Source organism: Megalops cyprinoides, chromosome 16, assembly GCF_013368585.1.
Source record: "Megalops cyprinoides isolate fMegCyp1 chromosome 16, fMegCyp1.pri, whole genome shotgun sequence".
Lineage (NCBI taxonomy): Eukaryota > Metazoa > Chordata > Actinopteri > Elopiformes > Megalopidae > Megalops > Megalops cyprinoides.
The window spans coordinates 13,299,159-13,319,820 of NC_050598.1; the positions used below are offsets into that span (position 1 = coordinate 13,299,159).

The following is a 20,662-nucleotide window of genomic DNA, read 5'->3' on the forward strand; positions in this document are numbered from 1 at the left end:
ACACTAATGCGTTTAGCGTACATGGAGGGTACGGCTTCTTCTGTCTGACCTGGTATAACCTGTGGGAGCCTGCTTAGAGCAAGGTGAGACTGAACTCCTTGGAGAGGTTAGCCGAGTCTCATTTATTTATTTATTTATTTTTTTTTTTTTTGAGGAGATGGGGTGACCCTGGAGGGACCACTGAATGGAACATGCAACAGTTCTGTGACCTGATGCAACTGTGTTTTTATTGACTTTCTGCAAAGCACTTGCAGGTCTCTGTGCTAGGCAGTGATGTATGTTCCACCAGCTAGCACCCCCTGAGGACCCCCTGCTGTAAGCTAACACTCTCAAAATCAGAGAAGATTCAAAAATATTCACAGACAGGGAGAGAAGTCTATGACAAAAGGGAAAAAAGAAAACTTTTTTTGCCAGACAAGGTTCTCAACGTCACTCACTAATACACATGCAGAGAGATGCACACGTATGCACATAAATGCGTGCACACGCACACACACACACACACACACACACACACACACACACACACACACAAAAGCGGGAGCCATATGAAAGAGCCATAAAGCTGGTGGAGGTTAAAACGTTATAAAAGGGACAGGCACGTTCTCCTTGAGAGGACCGGTTTTACTGCCATGTTTTATGATTGGAGGGTTGCTCCCTGCCTCTCTGACTGAGGCTTTTAAAATGTAATGTTCACGGCACACTGCCGTATCTTGTAAAACCTTCACTGGCCCAAAATCAGTACGTATTAGAGGGTTCTTAACCCGCAGGTCCACGCTGCACGCTTGGGCAACACTGGGCAGTTATTCATCGTGAACATACAAGAGATAGAATGCCAAAAATGAGTGGAATACATGGTCTATGAAGCCTTAATGTCATAGCAGCAGACAAGGGTGCCCATTTTGTTCAATGATATGTGCATTCAAACCACTTTGGGGAAGGAAAAAATTCTAAACCCCGAAAACAGCCATTCTCTTTGATCTGATCTTTGTACCCCGCTATGCTTTTGGCAGCCCATATGCTCATGAAATGAAAATTAGAGCTGTGGTAAATGTAGTACAATTAAACAATTAACAAAACACCTTCCACCTTAAAAAAATAGTAAAACAGACATTGTTTCAGGCAGTTTGGTAGTTCTATTACATCACTTTACTATTTAATGTTTCTGCTAAAACAGGGCCACTCTGCTTTTCCCCCTCCATAGTGGTGATGCAATGACAATCAAAGTTTTCTGCACACGTGGGGATAGATTAACAAGGATCTGATAAATACCTCCCAGGATCTGGAATTTGGTTTGGGCCAGAAGTGGATCTGAGAGCTGCATTTGCATAGCCACACTTGGTTTTTTGAGGCTGCTTCCGGAACTGCAGTCCCAGATACAGATCCTGCTCTAAGTCCAGCTCATTTATCCTTTGATAAATTTATCACCCATGTGCGAATGAGCCCCTCGGTGTGTACTATTTGAATCAGCAGAATGGAGCAGGTATTATGTATCCCATTCTGTAATTCATCAATTCCGAGGCTCATAACGTTGCTGCTGGGATTTAATGAATGTGCTTGCCTTAATTACCCAAGTGCTCTTTTTTCAATAAGTTGTTTTGCACTGCCACAAAAAATAGAAGCACAGTTTTACCAACTTCTGTTCGGTACTCAGTGCATGCTTTCTGCTCAAAGGTAGGTTATGTGCAACTGAGGGAATTCATTATACGCCATTACAGCAGCAATTAATGTGAGATTCTTGCAATTTCCATCTAGACTAATTTCAAACTTAGCCTTGACTTTAGTTGACAGACGTCACCTTAACTCACACAGAAGATGCTGGAGATAAAGGAGTTCTGTGCAGCTATCCAGTTAATGGAAGACTCAGATGCACGGAAAACCTAGCACAGTCAATCTTGTGAGTGGATCGGCGCCAGTGAGAGTTATCTTTGTCTTTTTGTGCACTTCTCTATTTTTAATCCTCTTGGGCTAAGCAACAAAATCTGATAGTGTCCCATGTGGAATATAACTGGACAGAAACAAATTATTAGACTGGATTTTTCCACATATACATATAAATAGAATAAGCAAACCATTTTTCTGCTTTTTAAATAACAATAACACCCACAACAGTTGTTGTTGTTGTATTTATTATTATTCAGTATTCCTAGTTCTTTTGTTTCCTTACTTCCAGACAAGGATGCAAAATATACATATGGAGGATTCAGTTTAAATTAATAAGCACTGTTAAATATAGTGTATAATGTTAAATACAGTGTACAGTGTACTCCTAGTACAATGAAAATATTGGCACTGAAAAATATTGAAATTCAAACCAAACTCCTCAGAGCTCAGTTTCACGTTTGAACAGAACGTCCGCGGCACCAAGGAATTCAAAACATTCTATTTTAGAATTTTCTGGTTCATGTTCAGTCCGATTGTGACTGTTAGTGGAACACAATTGTGTTGACTTCAAATTTTGACGAATGAGGAGGGAGCTGGGAAACTAACTTTTCAAAGTCTCACTGCACGGATCCTGACCCCTTTTTCTTGCTCCTGCTGCACATAAATTTTCTGTTTGACACTTTCATGGCTGCAACTCGCAAATGCTACTGATGTTAATGTGTGTCTGTAATATCATTTAATGCACATAATTTCATTACATTATTGTCATTTAGCAGACACTCTTATCTTCTTACACATTTTACTGTTTTTATATGTTATCTATTTACACAGCTGGACATTTACTGAGGCAAATCCAGGTTAAGTACCTTGCCCAAGGGTACAACAACAGTATCCCAGTATCCCAATGCTCAGTCCCTTTCAGAAATGTTGCACTTGCGTGTCATGTAAAACAGAACTGTGCTTGTCATCTGCATTATGACTGCACAAATGAAAAGCAGGTGGGGGAAATTCACCAGGCAGTAAGGCCCACAGGATCTGATCCCAGGTATGTCAAATGTGGGAAATGGTGCGTTTTGAACACTGGCCCTTGCCATCCGCATTGCACAGACAGATAGGATTAGCACGCTGAACTAAAGACCAATGTCATGTTTCTCCTACACCGGTGACGAATTTTGTGGTGGAAATCCTGTTAGTTGATAATGTCTAATTTCACAGCCTTTCTACCCCTGACAACCTCTTAATATTCCAAATCTACACATTTAAACTAATAGCACACATAATTTGTAAAACAAAATGAAAAGACTACAATCAGAAGGCAATAAAGAGCAATATTAGCCTAAATCTTTCAGTGACTCTACAGCATTCTAGGATTATATGTAATTATTTAGCCTTATTGGCATAAACAAACGCCCAGACAATATCTCCATTTCCTTTTAATTGGAAAGCCTGTGTAACACACACCAGAGGAAAAGAAAGAGAGACAGAGAGAGAGAGACTCATGGTGTAACACATCAGCTGACCTTGCATGGCAGAGTGGTTGCTGCCTTGAGTTACCTCTGAGAACGCTTCAATTAACACACAGGTTACCTTGGTGATTAGCATTCTTTTTTCCAGAGTTGGAGGCACACATGAATTTACAAAAAAAAACAAAAAGAAGAGCTGGTGTCTAGACTGAAATTATTTGCATATTATCTAATAGAAACCATAAGATATGTGTTTCTCAGGCCTGGCCCTGGGTCCTGAGTGTGCTAATTTCAGTTCCTGCTGATTTTTAATTAATAGGTTTGACTGAGCTGTTATCTGAGTACTGACCTGTACTTGGTATGTCTTGACAGTTGATGAGCTGCACATCCAGTAGGGTAGAAATGCTGTTTTTACAGCTGTATTCACAGGTTTTAATATATATTTTGGTAATATCTACCCTTAAAAGAGTTCAGAGAACAGTTTATTAATCTTAATCCATGAGTCTGTACTGAGATCAGTACAGATTTGTAATAATAATTTAAGCAGTAGAAGGAATTTAATTTAATTGAAAAAAGTCCTTTATTTGTACCATGCCACCAGCACAAAGTCTCCTCCATCATCACGTTTCCTTCACAAAGGACTAACAGCAGGTAACTGTCAATGGATGTGACATCCAGATCAGTATTAAATTAACAGCTCAATAAAGCCTGATTAATTAAGAGCTCAGCTGGTAGAAAAGCCAGCAGACGAAGATTGAGAAACTTGGCAATAGACGGTGTGTTAATGTACTGGTTAATATTCACATTACTGTACCTCACTGCCGACTTGCATGTAGAATCTAGAAATGATGTACAATAATCTTTGCGCCATACAGAAAATAAAATCAAAGGAAAGATTGGATCCAGCAAATCTGTTATTGCTTTCACTGAGGTCACTCTAATCCGATTCACGTTAATCAAATTGTAACAACACTGGATATGAAAGAAAAGTAACCGCTCAATCCCTCTGTTTTCCCAGGGCCGACAGTTCCACACTTCAATGATAATAAGAGGATTTTTACTTAGTAAAGCTGACAGCCAGCTGTTTTGCATTCCCTTCCTTTGGTGTGTGTGTGTGTGTGTGTTTATGGGGGTTGTGAGTTTGGTTTGATGTGAAGATACAAGGGCATGTTGACTTGGCCAGATTGCATTGCTTTCCTAGATCCTGGCAGTTTGAATACACACATGTAATGAGGGGAGAGGTCTCAGGGTCTCCTCTTCCCCCTTGTCACCAAAGTCACTTCAAGCGGACTATTCCTGGCAGTGTCTCGACACCAGCCAGACAGTCCTCTTAGGGCCATCCTATTAAAGAACAACTCGCACCTCTGTGACCTGCCTGGGGGGAGTTCTAATTTAAACCTGTACACACCGACAAACGGACGCAGCGGAGGGACACAGATTCATGGCCCTTGTTTCACGGTGGCTTCGGGTGTGAGTGCGCAGACAGCTGGGTTTCGTCCAGAGGAGAAAACCCTTTGAAAACCACAGCAGGGGAATTTCTTACACTGAATACTGTGAACAGGCTAGCCCTTATCCATACACACTCATTCTCTCTTACACACACACACACACATACAATGGGGAATCTGCATACATATATAAATTTACCTGTGCAAATTTACCTACAGACACACAGATAAACACAGCCAAACACTTCACACAATCCCCTTCAGACAGTATGTGAAAACACACACACACACACACACGCATGAGGGTACATGCGCGCACGCGCACACACACACACACACACACACACACACCACTGAATATGTCTCAAGCACCTCAGATACCTTCAAGGTCATATGGAGGATTAGGCAAAATCAGCTCTTTCATTTCCCACTAAAACATCTCTTTTGTGTTAAATCACATGCATTATAAATACACAACGGTAAACATAATCACAATACCTGCCTGAGGTGTACACTATCACACTCATACTGCAGATTTCAAACAGGTCAGCTGTGAGTGCATCCAGGATCTCTTCAGACCGCCACATTCCTGGATTTTGCTGTACGCTATTAAAAATGTTTCCAATTTATGTCATGATTTTAGCAGATCAAGAGTTATGACAGTATATTGACTATCAGGTTTCTACTTGTAAAAAGCTTGTGCAATAATAACCTGGCCACCTTTTCTCACTGCGGGACCTAACTGCAAGAATTCTGTATGCTGCCCCCTTGTGACAACGCTAGAGAGCACAATCGTGTCACCTTTAAAGGGTAAGAGGCAGCAAACTGCTCTCCTGAGGCACTTTGAATGCCAAGGAAACTCCAAAAACAAGCCATAACCAGAGACTGACCACCGTAGGTTTTACCTGAATTTTTCTGTAACTTCTTCATATCTGTCAACTCTCACAGACCTCCCATGGAACATACATTAGTCCTCAGTTTGAACCGTAACGCACCATGAGGTTGTAAGAAGCAACCTATCCAACCCAATCTGAAGCCAATGCTGTACACTGTGTAAAACTGTTTCCATTCCTTCTGGATGTTTTGGTATCTTCTGAGACTTGTAAAGCAATATAGAAATCAGAGGAACAACAAATCTCATACTGCAATTACACAAAATCCCTTTCGGCTTTTATGTGTATTCTTTGATGCAAGAACACACCACCTTTCAACAAACATACCACCACTTGTGCTGCGACCGTTATCACTAGGCTGTTCTGTAAGCTCTGGAAACATCCTCACTTCTTTTCAACACTTTATATTTGACGCAAGCAAAAAAAATAAAAGTAGCAGCGATTCGCTTTTGATGGTGGACATTTCTACCGCTTGAAAACAATGGAAATTTAAGAAACTGTGATAAAACAGGAGACAAGGACAAAACGGTTTCCCAGATAAGTGCCTACAGTACAGTGTATCCATCTGAAAAAAGCCCCAAAACACTTGGATAACAGATAAGTGCTTTGAATTTAGTGAGATAACACCCGGATGTTTTACCATCTGGACACACGTAGCTTCACTTTCCTGGTTTGTTCTTTTGTTTGTCCTTGGGAAATATGTTGAGTAAGATATCATTGTAGAGGTGGTCATGCATATGATGGCCAGTCTGATAACCATCAAACAGATGTTTCAGCTCTAAACACTGTGCCATTTGTTTGATATGACACTTCCCACTCCGAGCAATTACTTGTTCACTTTACAGGATATTTCATAAAAATAAAGGTTCTACTCAACCTGAATTATGGATAATGTCAATCTTCTTTCTGAATATATTGCACCACCAGAAAAAATAAATACATTGTCTGGATTGAAAAATTGGATGGTGACAGGAAGCCAGAGTACAAATGCAATAAATGTTTTTACACAATTGTTTAACAGGTACATAGTTTCAATTTCCCATCAATAATTTCTAATGGTGGCCAAAGAGGTACAAACAGTGGAGGCAAAAGCTTGCTTCTTGCGAATAGCTTGCCAGTTAGTAAGCACTGCTCATCAGCAGGTAATACCTTTTTACTTAAATGCATAAAAAGTATAACAATCATTTTAATAGTCAAACCTACAGATATCACAGAATAGTCAAACAAAGGTATTTTCTGTGCATATCCCTACAGTGCTTGAAGCTCACTAGCCACCAGCAGTAGCTTTCTTTAGATGTGTAATATTTTTTCCACAGTGGATTTACCTATTTTTTTCTGATATTTTAAAGATCAAACGAAGTGTGAATGTCAGATTCCATGTTTTACTTGAATCACAAACTTGGGTAAAAGATCAAAATAAGCATGTGATATTTATATCTTATTACTGAAGGAACGTACTGTACCAAAAAGACTACTTGTCCATATGAAACAGTTGGAAGAAAGAGGAACGTGTTATAAGTGACACGATTTCTAATCCTGTGGGTGTACGAGACGAGAGTGAACATTTCACACTTAGAATGTGGCAATTCATTCTAAAATGTGTAGCAAACCTACAAGAAAGTCCAATTCAAAGCTGCTGGAGAATATACCTTAGTCATCACGTCCTGATGTCTATGGAGGCATGTGTGGGCAATAAAATCGTCCAAAAAAGAAGCATCCATTGTGACACCACCACAAGTACTGCCATCCTTTTTTTCCAGTGACAAATATTTTTAGGTTGCGACATTTCACGGGCGTCATGAGAGCTGCTATGTTCCAATAACAAAATCTGAAATAATAAATTATTTAGGGAAGGTATGGCTGACAGTACAAGAATAAACAATGAATAATGAATGGAAAGAAATGTTTTGCTAGGACTGATACTTAGAAAGCTAACAATCCATATTTTTTCCATCAGGTGTGACTGGAAAGTATGTTGAAGTGCACTGTCTGGTTAGTCTGTGGACTTTACAGACGCTTGGGTTCATCATAAAAGTTGGCTTCCTATCTAATATAGATGATGTGGTGGAGAGGAGAGATAGTAATAGCAGCCAGTGAATGGCTGAGAAAGAGAGAGATAGAGAGGGGTGAGACAGATCCTGGAGACCAGTGTGAGAAGGAGAAGAATGGGCAGAGAGAGAAAGAGGGGTGAGACAGATGCTGGAGATTAATTTGAGAAAAAAAAAGAGAGAGGGCAGAGGGAGAGAGGCATAAGGGCTAAATGAGAGGAAAAAGGAGAAAGGGCGGGGGGAGAAAGAGAGAGGGCAGGAGGAGAGAAACCCAAGAGTTTACACACTCTTATATAGCTTGATGATATAGCTTAATAAAACCTCACTCATGCCAATGCTCAGACATTGACAGGTATGCTGACTGATAGCCAATAAAGCAGTTAAAGGGGAGAGCTCAATCACAGTGGAGTGTGGGAGATAAAACCAGGTCGAGTGAGGCACTGCAGATATGCTGAAACAGCAGAAAGGGCTCTTGGTACATTTATATTTGTGCGTATTCCCTCCTTTTGTTGTCTGAAGGAGGATCTCCTCACGCCGCCCATTGGTTACGGTGTCAAGGAGGCCGTACAGCAGTGCGGTTCAGGACACGGCCTTCTGGCTCACCGAACTAAATAAGAAAGATGAGGCTCTACCTGTCAGCTGCAACGGCGTACAGTGTAACTCTCCATCAGCTCTGCCTCTATCCTCCAATAAATCTCTCAATTTGAGTCGGACGCCGCTCCCGCCGAACATAACTCAAAACGAAACTACAGAATCGAATCTCTGGTGGCTGTGTGCCGCTTACCTTCACAAGACACTGCGATGAAAGGGAAAAAAATGCAGGTGTCAGCACAATGTTTTATTGTTTGAGAGGGAGGGGAAAGGAGAGGAAAACAGACTGACGTGGAAAAAAGGTGGATGAGTAGTAGGAATAGATTAAGGAACAAATGCGGCGAGCGTCAAGGAATGACACACTGAGAAAGAGCACTGAAACCAAGGTAAGCTGACGCTAGTGTTGAGCTTAGAGGTTACGGAGCCACACGAAGGGGCACATTCCAGATACAGGTTTCAGCATCTCTCATCTTTGTCTACCTCCAACACACTCCTCAGCTTCCACATTCAAGGCCATTCATCTGATCTTAAATCAAAAACGAAAGCTCAAGAACAGAATATCCTGTCCCTTTATACTAACAACAGAGGTCTATATAATATGAAGCAAAAAACACACTGCATTTTTTGCGTTATATTAGACACTGCAGACAGAGGCTATTGCCACAACTATTGCAAAATACAGAGATCCACCCAAAGCGTAATCCAAGTGCCAGTTATCCGTGGACAATCAGCCATCCCATCCCACCCCCACCTCCTTGTTTAATGACCTCTGCTCCTACACGTATCTGTTGAGATGGACTGCAATTCTGTGACATTTAGGAAGTCACATAAGAAAATGAATCAATCACTTAATCAAAGCTTTGAAAATGTCTGGACATTGGACATCCATTAGAATCAATATGTTCCATCTTTGTCAGTTCAGCAAAAAAAGAGATGCACATACATTATCAGAGAGAAATACTTACCTATATTTAATACTGCCCTATAGATTTGACGAATCGTGCATTTCATGTTTTTGTCAATTTCATACATTTTGTATCGCACTTAATGCTGTTATACTACATATGTAACATAAATGCGTTAATAACAAATAACAAAATGTGTTTGTCCTGCAGTTTGGGGACCTTATTTCTCTCAAATCTAACTTCATCTACCTCTCAAACCTACCTGTCATTTTGGAATTTGAAAGAAGAAAAATTTGCCCCTGAGTGGCACAGACAGTATATGTAGTTGTTTCAAGTGCAGGCTGTTCAAAACTGGCCAAGTCATTTAGTGACACTAAATGGGAGCCCACACGGCCGAAGCAAATTGACTTTGTTCCGCCGGAGATAGGGGTGGGTAGGTTGGCCAGGGTCCTCTCGCTGCTCCGCTCTCCACACCCCAGGAGTCATGGGTATTTATGAGACACCCAGATAGAATCAGGGAAAAAAAAAAACAGGCAGAAAACTTCTCTTAAGTTAAGATGCTATTTCAATGCATTCGTTATGAAAACAAACTGCACTTTCTACTACAGGTTGTGCAAATGTACTGCTGCTGTATTTCCTGGAAAGGAAATTAGCCTACATGGTCGATAAATCTTTCTCTGACATCTGGCAAACATGCTATGTAGGATGTACACTTGCTAATCTGTATTTTCTACTTCATTTTACATCAAACCAGAACAAATAGGGAATTTAGAGGCAGGTGGTATTCTTTTGTTCTTTAGTCTCAATGAATGAGACATTGTTCTGGTAGTTCAGATCATAGTTACAATGCCAACCATGCAGAATTGTTTTTGGATGCCCAATTTTTAACAATGTCTCTTTCAAGGTAAGCTTCATTCATGTTCCATGTCTCCCGTTAGCCTTCATTTTATTTTGTGATTCTGTAACAATTCTAATATTAATAAGTATTTTAAATGTATCACACTATTAGAAGCCCGTGTCATGCTGTTACAAATATCCTCAACAGCATAGCCTATTTTTACTGAGGAAAATGGCCTACTTTACTGTTCCTGTACAGTTGATTCTGCAGTGTGGGGTAGGCTTCCTTTAAAGTGCAGCAAGCTAAGCTTCAGGCAACCCCCCATTCCAGAGTAGCTGTACTGTAACATGCAAGCTGACCAGAGGCTAAATTAACAAACTAAATAACCAGCTACTCCTAAAGTTAGCTCCCCGCTTTTAAAACTAGATTCTATTCCAAACATTTGCATTCCTGCATATGCAATGCTACAAAGCTGAATGAAAACAAACAAAAATGTTATTTTCACCACAGCTGCTTTCATTTTTGAGTTAGGTTTACGCTGATGCTCATTATGAGACATAATGAGAATAGCAATACAGTAGTAATTTTCTTTATATAAAATGTGTTCATTTCACTTTCAGGTTCAGACTCAAAAACTTCAAATTGACACTGAAAATGCCTATAGGCACCCTGCTATTTTTTTTGAATTGCCCAAAGAGACTATTCTTTTGTGCAGTTGCATTTACATTTATTCATTTACCCCATGTGCTCAAGTTCAGAGCAAATCACAAAAGCACAAGTTCAAAGAGTATCTAATAAAGCTGCAGGAACAACGGACCACACTGAACAAAATCAACCAGAACCTAATGCGTCAGTCTCTCACACAGTGCTGAGATAATTAATGCAGCCATAAACACATACTGTATTCATTAACTAATGAAATTGCTTGTTCCTATTTCCTGTTACTTGTACTTTCATCTTCCTAGGCCAGCAAAACAAGCAGGAAAAGCTACAGAGGGGGGTTTATTTAATTCAATTTCAAATCTGTTTTGTTGATCTCCTATCAGGCATTTTGATACACAGCATGCAAATGTGATTTTTGGGGAACTGTTTTTATCCATTTTGGTGTAAAGGACCCTGGGTGCCGTTTATGCCTTGACATGATAAGCAGCTAAAATGGAGTACGAAGTGCTTCTAAGAAACATTAATTTGACGAATTTGAGAGTATAGGGGAGGAGCTAGACAACCCCTCCCTTTCCAGCCTGCAACGTCGTAGGTACCGTCTTTGCTACACGTCTCGTATAACACGCATTTTCATAAAATGCATTTTCATGTAACGAACAAAAGGTCACCCTTTTTGATGCAGCTTGTTTGCTAAAGGCTGCAGAAGGAATGATTTCCATAACTATCAGGACCAACATTGTGTTAATTGCTTAAATTTGCCATTAAGGCAGAGCTCTGGGTACTCTCTGTCCTTGGCAACAGATTGAATATCAGCATGCCTACCCCCTACTCCTAGTGCCAATCATTGACTGCGAAATGTTGATTCTGACAAAAGATAAGTTAAAGGGCAGAATGCATCCCATCTATGTTTAGGTTCAGCTGGACAAAAACTGACTACTTTGTTTGTATAGGCACTATGTTGTACTACACTGTAAAGTAGAATAATTTGTGCATTGACTATATTCTTGCTCATGAGCATCAGTTTAGAGTGTGTGCTGCCCTTAGCTACTGATATTTATATCATCTGAATGGACAAGCACAGACACATTATTGTTACATAAACGCATTCTGAAAAGTAGATCTGAAGAATGCCTCTTAATAGCTTAGGATTTTCCCACATTTTACACATTGAAGCCTAATGTCGCTGTTTAAAATTTTTAATATATATGCCAAGCAGTAAATGCATAATGAAAGACATAGCCATTCATTTACTCTAACTACCAATTCTGCTGAAGTTTGACTTCAGCCACATGGCTGTATAGGATACAATGGATACATTCGCCTTTCAAAATTCATGTCTAAATCATTAACACGGTCGATGTAAATGTGCAACGGAAAACTTACTATGGTCACTTGTTCACATTTTTCTCCTCCGAAATTCCCCATTATGCCATCTTTAATAAATGATGTGTGTCAGTTAAAGACAAGACGTTTTATCATTCAGCAATGGATTAAGAAATTTCATTACGCGATTTGGGCCGTGATTCATTACCAGCGCTGTTGTTCACTCCAGAGGTTCGTGACTGATGATAAAAAACAAAGTGCTGTTAGCATGATAGATGTTTACCACAACATGAGTGAGTGCGGGCAGGGAAACCACTGTGAATAATCATTTTAGCATATTAAATAAACATGTAAAATGTATGTCTGCATCGTATGTCATCACATTCCGGATAAATCACGTACAACCCATGAATTCAGATTTGCTGCATTACTCCAAACCTCCTTTGCCAATGCCCTTGTCCCCTCCCTTCCTGCCCTTGATACTCCCTTTCCCTGCTCCCCTTTTCACCACTGCTTGCCCTTAATGCCATGACAAATCTGGAAATATTCCTAATACTGGAAAGAGTTAACATCAGCCACATTTAGTCAGTCACAGCACACAGCTCCTCCTTTGTTGTGACAATTTTTTGGGGAGATTTCAGGTAAACAGCACCGCACAGTCACATTGTCGAGCAAATGGCATTTGAGAAATAGGCCGGAATTTGAGTTGCAAATCTGCATTTCGAGCATCAGAATAGAACCCCGTAGGGTCCAGCGAGACCTCAATACAATATAATACAGCCTCAGCCAGAGCAGAGCGCTTGACTTGAGGTGGCCCAGGCAACACGAGGCTCCATCTCCCTGGGGTGAGCAACCATTCAGCTTCAGACTCTTTCCGCAGCAACACACCTGTGCGGCGCAGCACCTCCTTATGCGCAATCAAAGCACTGGCAATTCACCTCTCATTAAAGTTACAGAGAAGCTGTAATGAGTGAACGAAACAAACTGTGACAGGGATCCAGCGCCACAGCAGAGCTGTTTCTGACTCATGTGGAAATCGGCGCACCCAGAGGTTCACCTAGCATCTATCCTCCCTGCCATCGACTCTCCATTGCCGTGCGAATTTGAGAAGGAGCAAGCGGACAGACATATTAAGCCTTGCTGGAGATAAGAAGCATCAACATTTGTCCTGAAATGGAGAGCATGCCAGAGATTGCTTAAAGCTGACCTGCGGGGGACTATTGGGAGTTTACCCTTCACTCATTTAAGCTGAACCAGTATTATTTCATGGCCCTATTCAAACATCAATTTAGCATTCACAGTTTTACCAGTAAAGGTGAAGGAGCATCACTCACTCACTCACAAACTCTCTCTCACACACACACACACACACACACGCACACACACAGACGCACACACACAGACCCACACTTATTTATTTAGCATATCTGCTGCACCTTCCTACACAACAAAATAAATAATAAAAGGCAAGAAGCAGGCCGAAAACAATGAGAACTTAATATATCAAAATAGTAAATTGCATGCGTGAAAGCAGTAATCACTAGTTCTCCCTTTGATTGCCTGCCGTTCTGATACCGAGTGCACAACAAAAAATCCTAAATCACAGCTTGATCTCAAGAGAAGAGAAATCTCTTTAATTCCTTTCTTCATTTTGTTTTTGTTTTTTTTTCTTTTTCAAAGCCTAATTTCCCTCTCGCTCGCTACTCTCACCACTTGTACATCATGCTAATTCACTGAGTTGGTATCAAGGGTAAAAAAGGAAATAATTTGATGTTAAATCCTTCTCCCACAGTATAGAACTCCTCACTGCATGCATCATTTGAATTCATTGCTCATGACTGAGGGGAACGGAATTCAGAAAAAAAGTTTCTTCTTCTTTTTTTTTTTTTTGGGTCAAATTAACATCGCTCCATGTAAAAGACCTTGCCCTGAAAATACACAGCAATAATTTACCATTCATTAGCCATGGGACGGAAAAGCACTGATTTTAAATTCTTTCAACCAGGAGGCAAATTTTACTATTTTCTTTCAATAAATTATGTAAATTCTAGAATGTCTTCTCCTTATCTCATTCTTTTGTGACTTAACAGGGCTAAAAGGAAAGCTTTGTCAGGGACAAAGCCCTTTCCTTGTTCTAGCTCTAATAACTGCAGGCCGCCTCTGTGAAAACAGTGGGTCCTTCATTATGGTTTTTACATTATTTATTTTGTTTGGCAGATGGCCTCATCTACTGTAACTGATCACTCCTAAATTTAGCACTGCAACCATTTATATAACTGAACATTTACATTAAGGACAATTACTTTAAATGCCCTATTCATGGGTATGATAGCAGTGATTCACAAGGGAACCAGACCTGAAGCCTTCTGATTCCATGCCCTCCTTAAACACTACACAAGTGCCAAACTCCACTATTCTTATTAGCAAATCATTCTCTTAGAAATAGCACAGCTCGCATTTAACTAAGTGAGGTCTTTCTGTACCCCTTATAGTGTGTAGACAACTCAGAGGTTTCACGTGTACAGACAAAAACAAAACAAAAAAAAATCTTCTATAGGATATGCCAACACTACGTGACACTATCCCGATACATCCCGCCCCCGATTCTCTTTTGAAAGCAATACAACCATTTTCTGACACTGACAGGTGCATTTTATCTCACTGGGCAACTAGATATTTCACACATCTAAAAAAACACAATATTGTCATAGAATGAAGGGATAACAAACATGCATGGATATCTGATTTTTTGATTCCTTGGATGATTGGACGAGTTACTCTTTCTGAAGGGCACGTGGTCCACACACATTTACGCACATGCGTGCATACATTTTCACTTGAGTGTTCCCACGGTTCAAGGCTGCAGAAGTGCAATGGTCTGTGGTACACACACATACACATGCACATGCACACACACAGTGGTCCTTTGTCTCCTTTCTGCAAACACATCTCTCCTGTTTTAGCCATTGCTGATTCTGCAGAAGACAGAGGAAGAAAGTGCTCCTGTGTTTCAGCGTGGTTTCCATCGACTCTAATGTGGAGTGACAGGATTATCTTTTAGGTCTTTATTTTTCAACTGAATTACTTTCCTATATGAAGGCAAGCAGGCTTTGATATTCATGAATGTCTAGTCAGCCCTTTCCTTTATGCACAGAGCACTGTTGTGGTCCCAGTGCAGTTTGGCCTTATCCCTGATGTGAAAAGAAATAGCTCTGATTTTTTTATTATTTTTTTTATCCATGTTTGGGTTCCACCACATTCGATGAGTGTGGCTTCCCCCAATTTCTCAATTACCTGCATCTCGGTTGGAATTTAATGCATTATCAATGGCCATTATATATATATAAAAAAAACTGCTGCACTGATACTGCATACTCTATCACATGACAGGGCCATAAAAAGAGGATGAGATGATTACATTATAAATATCTTTTTAATCCAATTTTTTTCTTCAATTAAACAGACAGCTATCTGTAAAACAGTGAGAGTGTCAGTGATGACAATGCAATTATGTCAGGGTACAAAAGTGGACTTTCACCTTGAAAGGTGACAGACGCTAAAAGGTTTATGTATTAATTCCCATAGTTCTACTGGGGTCCTTGTTTATGCTGTATATTGGCATGTAAACAAAAAGCTAATTTATTGTGTTTATGCTCTAAACAAACAGGACATGAATAGAAGGACTGCAGAATCAAAAAAAATTAAGGAGGACACACACTTTTCCTTCAAATTACAACCAACAGATTTTACATACAGAGTTTGTGCAGTATATCTACAACCACACTGAACTGTATTTGTTCATTTAGTCTCAGTATTAAATACAATGCAAGCACAGACATCCTGTTGAAGCAAACGGGGCAACTTGCATTTAGTCGGCATGTGAAATAAGATCTCCCTGGAGCAGGATTGTTTATTTTATCTTAATTTATTCATAATTATTCACTAATTAATGCAACAGAAAAGCCCTCTCAATTCATCATCACATGTATTTCAGAGTCCTGGGGCACGAGCACCAATTACAACGACTTTAACAAGTTAGCCCTCCGTCCACAGCGAGGCAAACAGTCGGAAAAACAAGCCTGATGCAAACGAAGTGTGATAATTCCGCAAAATTTGCCTGGCTGCTTGCCAGCACCCTCCCGTCAAAAGCCCCCCCGGCCCCCTAAGTTTGAGTGTTTAGTATTCCCCTAGTGCAGACGGACACTGCCTTTCCAAGAATAATTTTCAGATTTTTTCTCCCGATTATCCCATTCTTTGGGTGTGTGCGTGTGTGTGTGTGTGTGTGTGTGTGTGTGTGTACCCTTCAATAAGGTGCATCCAAGAAATGTTTGAACACACCAAGTTGCACGTTTTCAACTTTCATGTTTTGTCATGCGCAGCAACGCGGAAAGAATTCAGCAGCTCCAGCATAAATTCAGTGCAAAATTGTTTTCAGGTGAAAACAAAACATGAAAGCACAAAGTTGAAATGTGATTGAAGACTTTAAAAACATGTGTGACTGCATCACGAACGCCTTTCCCAGATAAGAACACACAGCTCTACACAGATACTCCCTTTGCCAGTACATTACATGGATATCCTTATCACAGTAATCAAAATGTACCTATGGTACAAGATCAGGAAAAAAAAAAACATAAAAAAAAAAAACATTCGTAATACGTAGCACACACATTTAAACATGAAGGAACACATGCCACAATGAGGATGTGATGCATCCTATATAAAAATGATCATTCTTTGTGTGTCTGTCTTTTTACCAGCCCATTATTTTGGTTCAGTTGAGCACATTTGTGCTTTCTGTTCGTTTCTAGATTTACTAAACTGGATTGGAGTTTGGACAGTCTCTTGGTTATTAACATTCGCACAGTAAGTTGTTCTAAAGATAGACTAACCACAAAAGTCAGCAGTCACACTGAAGGCATGAGAATACCCTTAACATGACAACCAGAAAATGTGATCAGCTGCAACAGCATAGGAAAGGAGTGATCACCAAAAAGAAACGCAGGCATTAGGGTGCCACAAACGCACAACATGCCCCTGTATGAATATACATGGCTAGAAATCCAAATCTACATTCAGGTGATTTATAATCTATGATGGCATACATGTAAATTGGCCAAAAAGTAAATTCAAATGTGTGTGTATGTGTGTGTGTGTGAGAGAGAGAGAGAGAGAGAGAGAGAGAGAGAATGAGATACAGTAGCAGACAGTTCAGTCAGTTCTGAACCCAGTACATCCTCCATAAAACTGTCAGAAGGAGCTAATGGGGGCTGTAGCCAGCTTTAAAAGCTAAACGGACAACTAAGGTGAAGACACTGTAATTCACTTCATTTGTAAGGTTTCTCGCCAAGCACTTCTTATAATTTACAATTTACAACTTACAATTTACCAGTCCTCCTGTTTTGACAGTATCCCTCTTGTCACAGAGGCGATGGGCACTGAGTGAATATCGATGTTATAGTGAAGGTAATCATATTTATTTTGTGATTCGATTCATGATGTTACAAAGCTATGACAAACCTGCACAGTCCGCTACAGTTACGCGTGGAACGTTTAAAGACACCTTGTTCTGTAGTGAACGCACGTTTTCATGTCGCTTCCATCACGTCTTCGCTTCTCACTAAAAGACAAGTTGTATCACGCCTACATTGTACACATTACCTTGGAATAGAGCGTACACAGACGAACCTCTGTTGTTACTTCAGAAACCCATCAGCGGGGAAAAATAAGTACCCCGTAAACCTATCAGAAATACTGCAAATGCAGCAAGACTGGCTGACCGAGGGGGAAAAACACGTTATCGAATGCGTTATCCAGCCAGTGCGGACACATTCCAGTAAGGCGGAATGCAGCTCGGCGCACTCGTTCGGGAGCAACTCACAATTGCGTCGCAGGATTTTTTTTTTACTCGTTCATCGAATTAAAGGGAAGTCATCACGTTTGTTCACAGGAGCGAACGATGAGTTGTGTTTTCTCGTCTTTTTTTCCCTTGAAAGGTACTATGAGCTTAGCGATGCATAGGTATAGAACGCGTTGAGAGAACTTTACGGACGCGGCTCCGTTACATCGGTTTTACAGCCCGCGTATACGTATTCTATTCGCACATATATCTATATTTGCATATACAATGAAGATAATTGTTAACAGGACGTTTCTGCAAAGACAAATCGAGCCTCAAGCAACACAGCAGTCAGCAAATATGTCATTTGCTATTATTTCTGCTGACAAAATAGAAGCGTTTTCACGGCATGACCATCGTGTGGGTATAAGGGTATAGAACCAATTAATCAAATGTGACAAATGAGTCAATTTAATTGAAACTGACTCCCGTAGATAATTCTCTATCTTAATTAAATCAGTATTAACGAAGGGTTCTTGAAGAAAGTGCAACTGGCATTAATTTAGCAAAAGTAACGTGACTTGGAAATATGTGAATGGTTTAACTCGTGTAATTCTGCTGGGTGACAAATCAAGCCTAGGTTTTCATAGATAGGTGTATCAGAGACTTCTCATATAACCTGAGGATTTACGGATAAAAACGATGTGTCAGTCTTTTATAGACTTGTAACTTGAGGCGCAGGCAAATTAACATGTTCAACTTACCGATGCAGGTAAATCCGGCGAAAAGCAGCAAGCCCCGCACAAGCATTACTCCGGACCTCCAGCTGACAAAGGAACCCAGGTGGAACACCATCATAATTATCACCTTACCGTTGAAGTTTCGACAAAGAATGTGGCGCGACAAAATGAAGACTGATATCTCTATTTCGTATGTCCAAAGCGCAGTTCACGCGTTCTTCCGCCAATCTTACTACGGCTGCATCGGAGTATTCTTTCAGCAAATACCCTTGTCCGGAACCTTGTCCATTGGTATCCCCGCTGTGCGTCTTCGTTGCTCAGAAACAGCGCATCACAGGTGTGGTAAATACAGAACGCTTGCTGCGCGTTTCCAGCCTGCTCTTTTTTAAATGTATCTAAATAGCGCTCCACTTCGTTCAGTAGCGGAGGGGCGGCGGGAGACTGCTTCCTCTGCTCTCTATATTCTGTCCTGTTTGCGAAATGCCTCCTTCTTCGGTACAAATTCCGTATGAACTGATTTTAGCGAAGGAACATCTGCTTGTACAGCAATGCAGGAGTGGAGAGCGAGACAGAGGTAAAGCAAGCCGCGCGTCAAAACCAGGAGCGGATTCTGCGCTCTCCAGCGGAATGGAGCGACCTCAAGACTGTCATTTGTTTTTGACTTACGTCAAATAATGTCTAATTCCTGCCGTTCGCCAGCCGTTTTTGTAGTGGTTGTTTATACAATAACTGTGTAAGGAATGGGTTTAATTCGCATAACGTGAGCTTTATTCAGTATTCCTCTGCCAGATTACACATCTTGCCCGTACATCCAAACGTTTACTCTGAACAATACAACAGTAAAATCTAACGATCAAAAGATAGCCACGCATACTATTCTTTTTTTTAAATTGTTGTTTCTCCCACGTTAATATCAATTGACCAAAACAACTGGAAAATAGATTTGTCTACGTATTTATGGCTTTCGGATGAAAATAGACGCTTGGCTGTGCAAATAATAAGTCTTCATGATGACAAATTGGTGTTTACTGGAACACAAGATACAATTTGGTTAGAAACATGCTATTTAGTAGGAATAATTAGGAACTTAATCAAGCCAGTTACAAGTACTTCAAAGCTGTATTAGTGGTCAAGCTGACTTTTGTTTTCCAAATAGGAAATTCCTGTGTAAAGTGACTTGAAATTGGTTCTCTACCACAATTTAATTTTTTAAAGACTATATGTGAATCCTGTTTTCGTTGTTCTTAAGGACATGTATTATTATTATTTATTATTATTATTATTATTATTATTATTAATAATAATAATTATAATAAAATATTTTGGGCCTTGTTTTACCCACAGTGTAAAATTAAAATCCAAGGAGATCACTGAAGCTGTTGTGGGTAAGGCCGAAGTTAAACATGTGTTTAACTTCGGCCTTAATGAGTAATGATTTCATTTATGAGTTTAAGCACTCATCTAGAATAATAATAAAAGTGTGTTCTCTAAGTGAAAAAATAAACTGTGTTTGCTTGGTTTAATGCTTATTTGGTTTAAGGGACTATAACAACATTTAGTTCCCACTTACCCACTTCACCCATTCTAGGCACCAAAACTGCTCTTTTTAAAAACAAGACTTGCCATCACTCATATGGATTCATAAATGTAGAACCCCTGTGAGCAGTTTTGATATCATTTGAGCCATGGTTGAAACTCTTTATTAACCATCCCTCGCCTTTCACCTCATTACGTTTCATCCCCCCAAAACTGTGCCATTTCATATTCTTTCATTACAATGAGATTGTGAGAGGCAAAATGAGTTCTGCAAACTCCAACTGAGAGTCTTTGGTGTTGGAGGGGAGAAACTGGTGATTCTATAATGATTCCTGCTAATGTGTATTCATAAGTAAAGCACTGCATTGTTGGCTAGAGTGGAGTGGAGAACTATAGACTTACAATCATCTCTTGGTTAACCCTAAACACGCCATGATAAAGCTTCAAATTAAGTCTTTATATCACCACTCAACACCTGCTGCTGAATTTTG

At 40.1% G+C, this 20,662-nt stretch overlaps 1 protein-coding gene across 1 annotated transcript in view; it reads right to left on the reverse strand.

Annotated features, from left to right (window-relative positions):
- Positions 1–19,167, reverse strand: part of unc5a (unc-5 netrin receptor A) — a 182,422-nt gene extending 163,255 nt beyond the window's left edge. Inside the window, exon 1 of the mRNA XM_036548715.1 lies at positions 18,660–19,167. Within this exon, the coding sequence (XP_036404608.1) occupies positions 18,660–18,753 (94 nt within the window). The 5' untranslated portion in view covers positions 18,754–19,167. The remainder of the gene's footprint in view (positions 1–18,659) is intronic.
- Between the last annotated feature and the right edge of the window lie 1,495 nt (positions 19,168–20,662).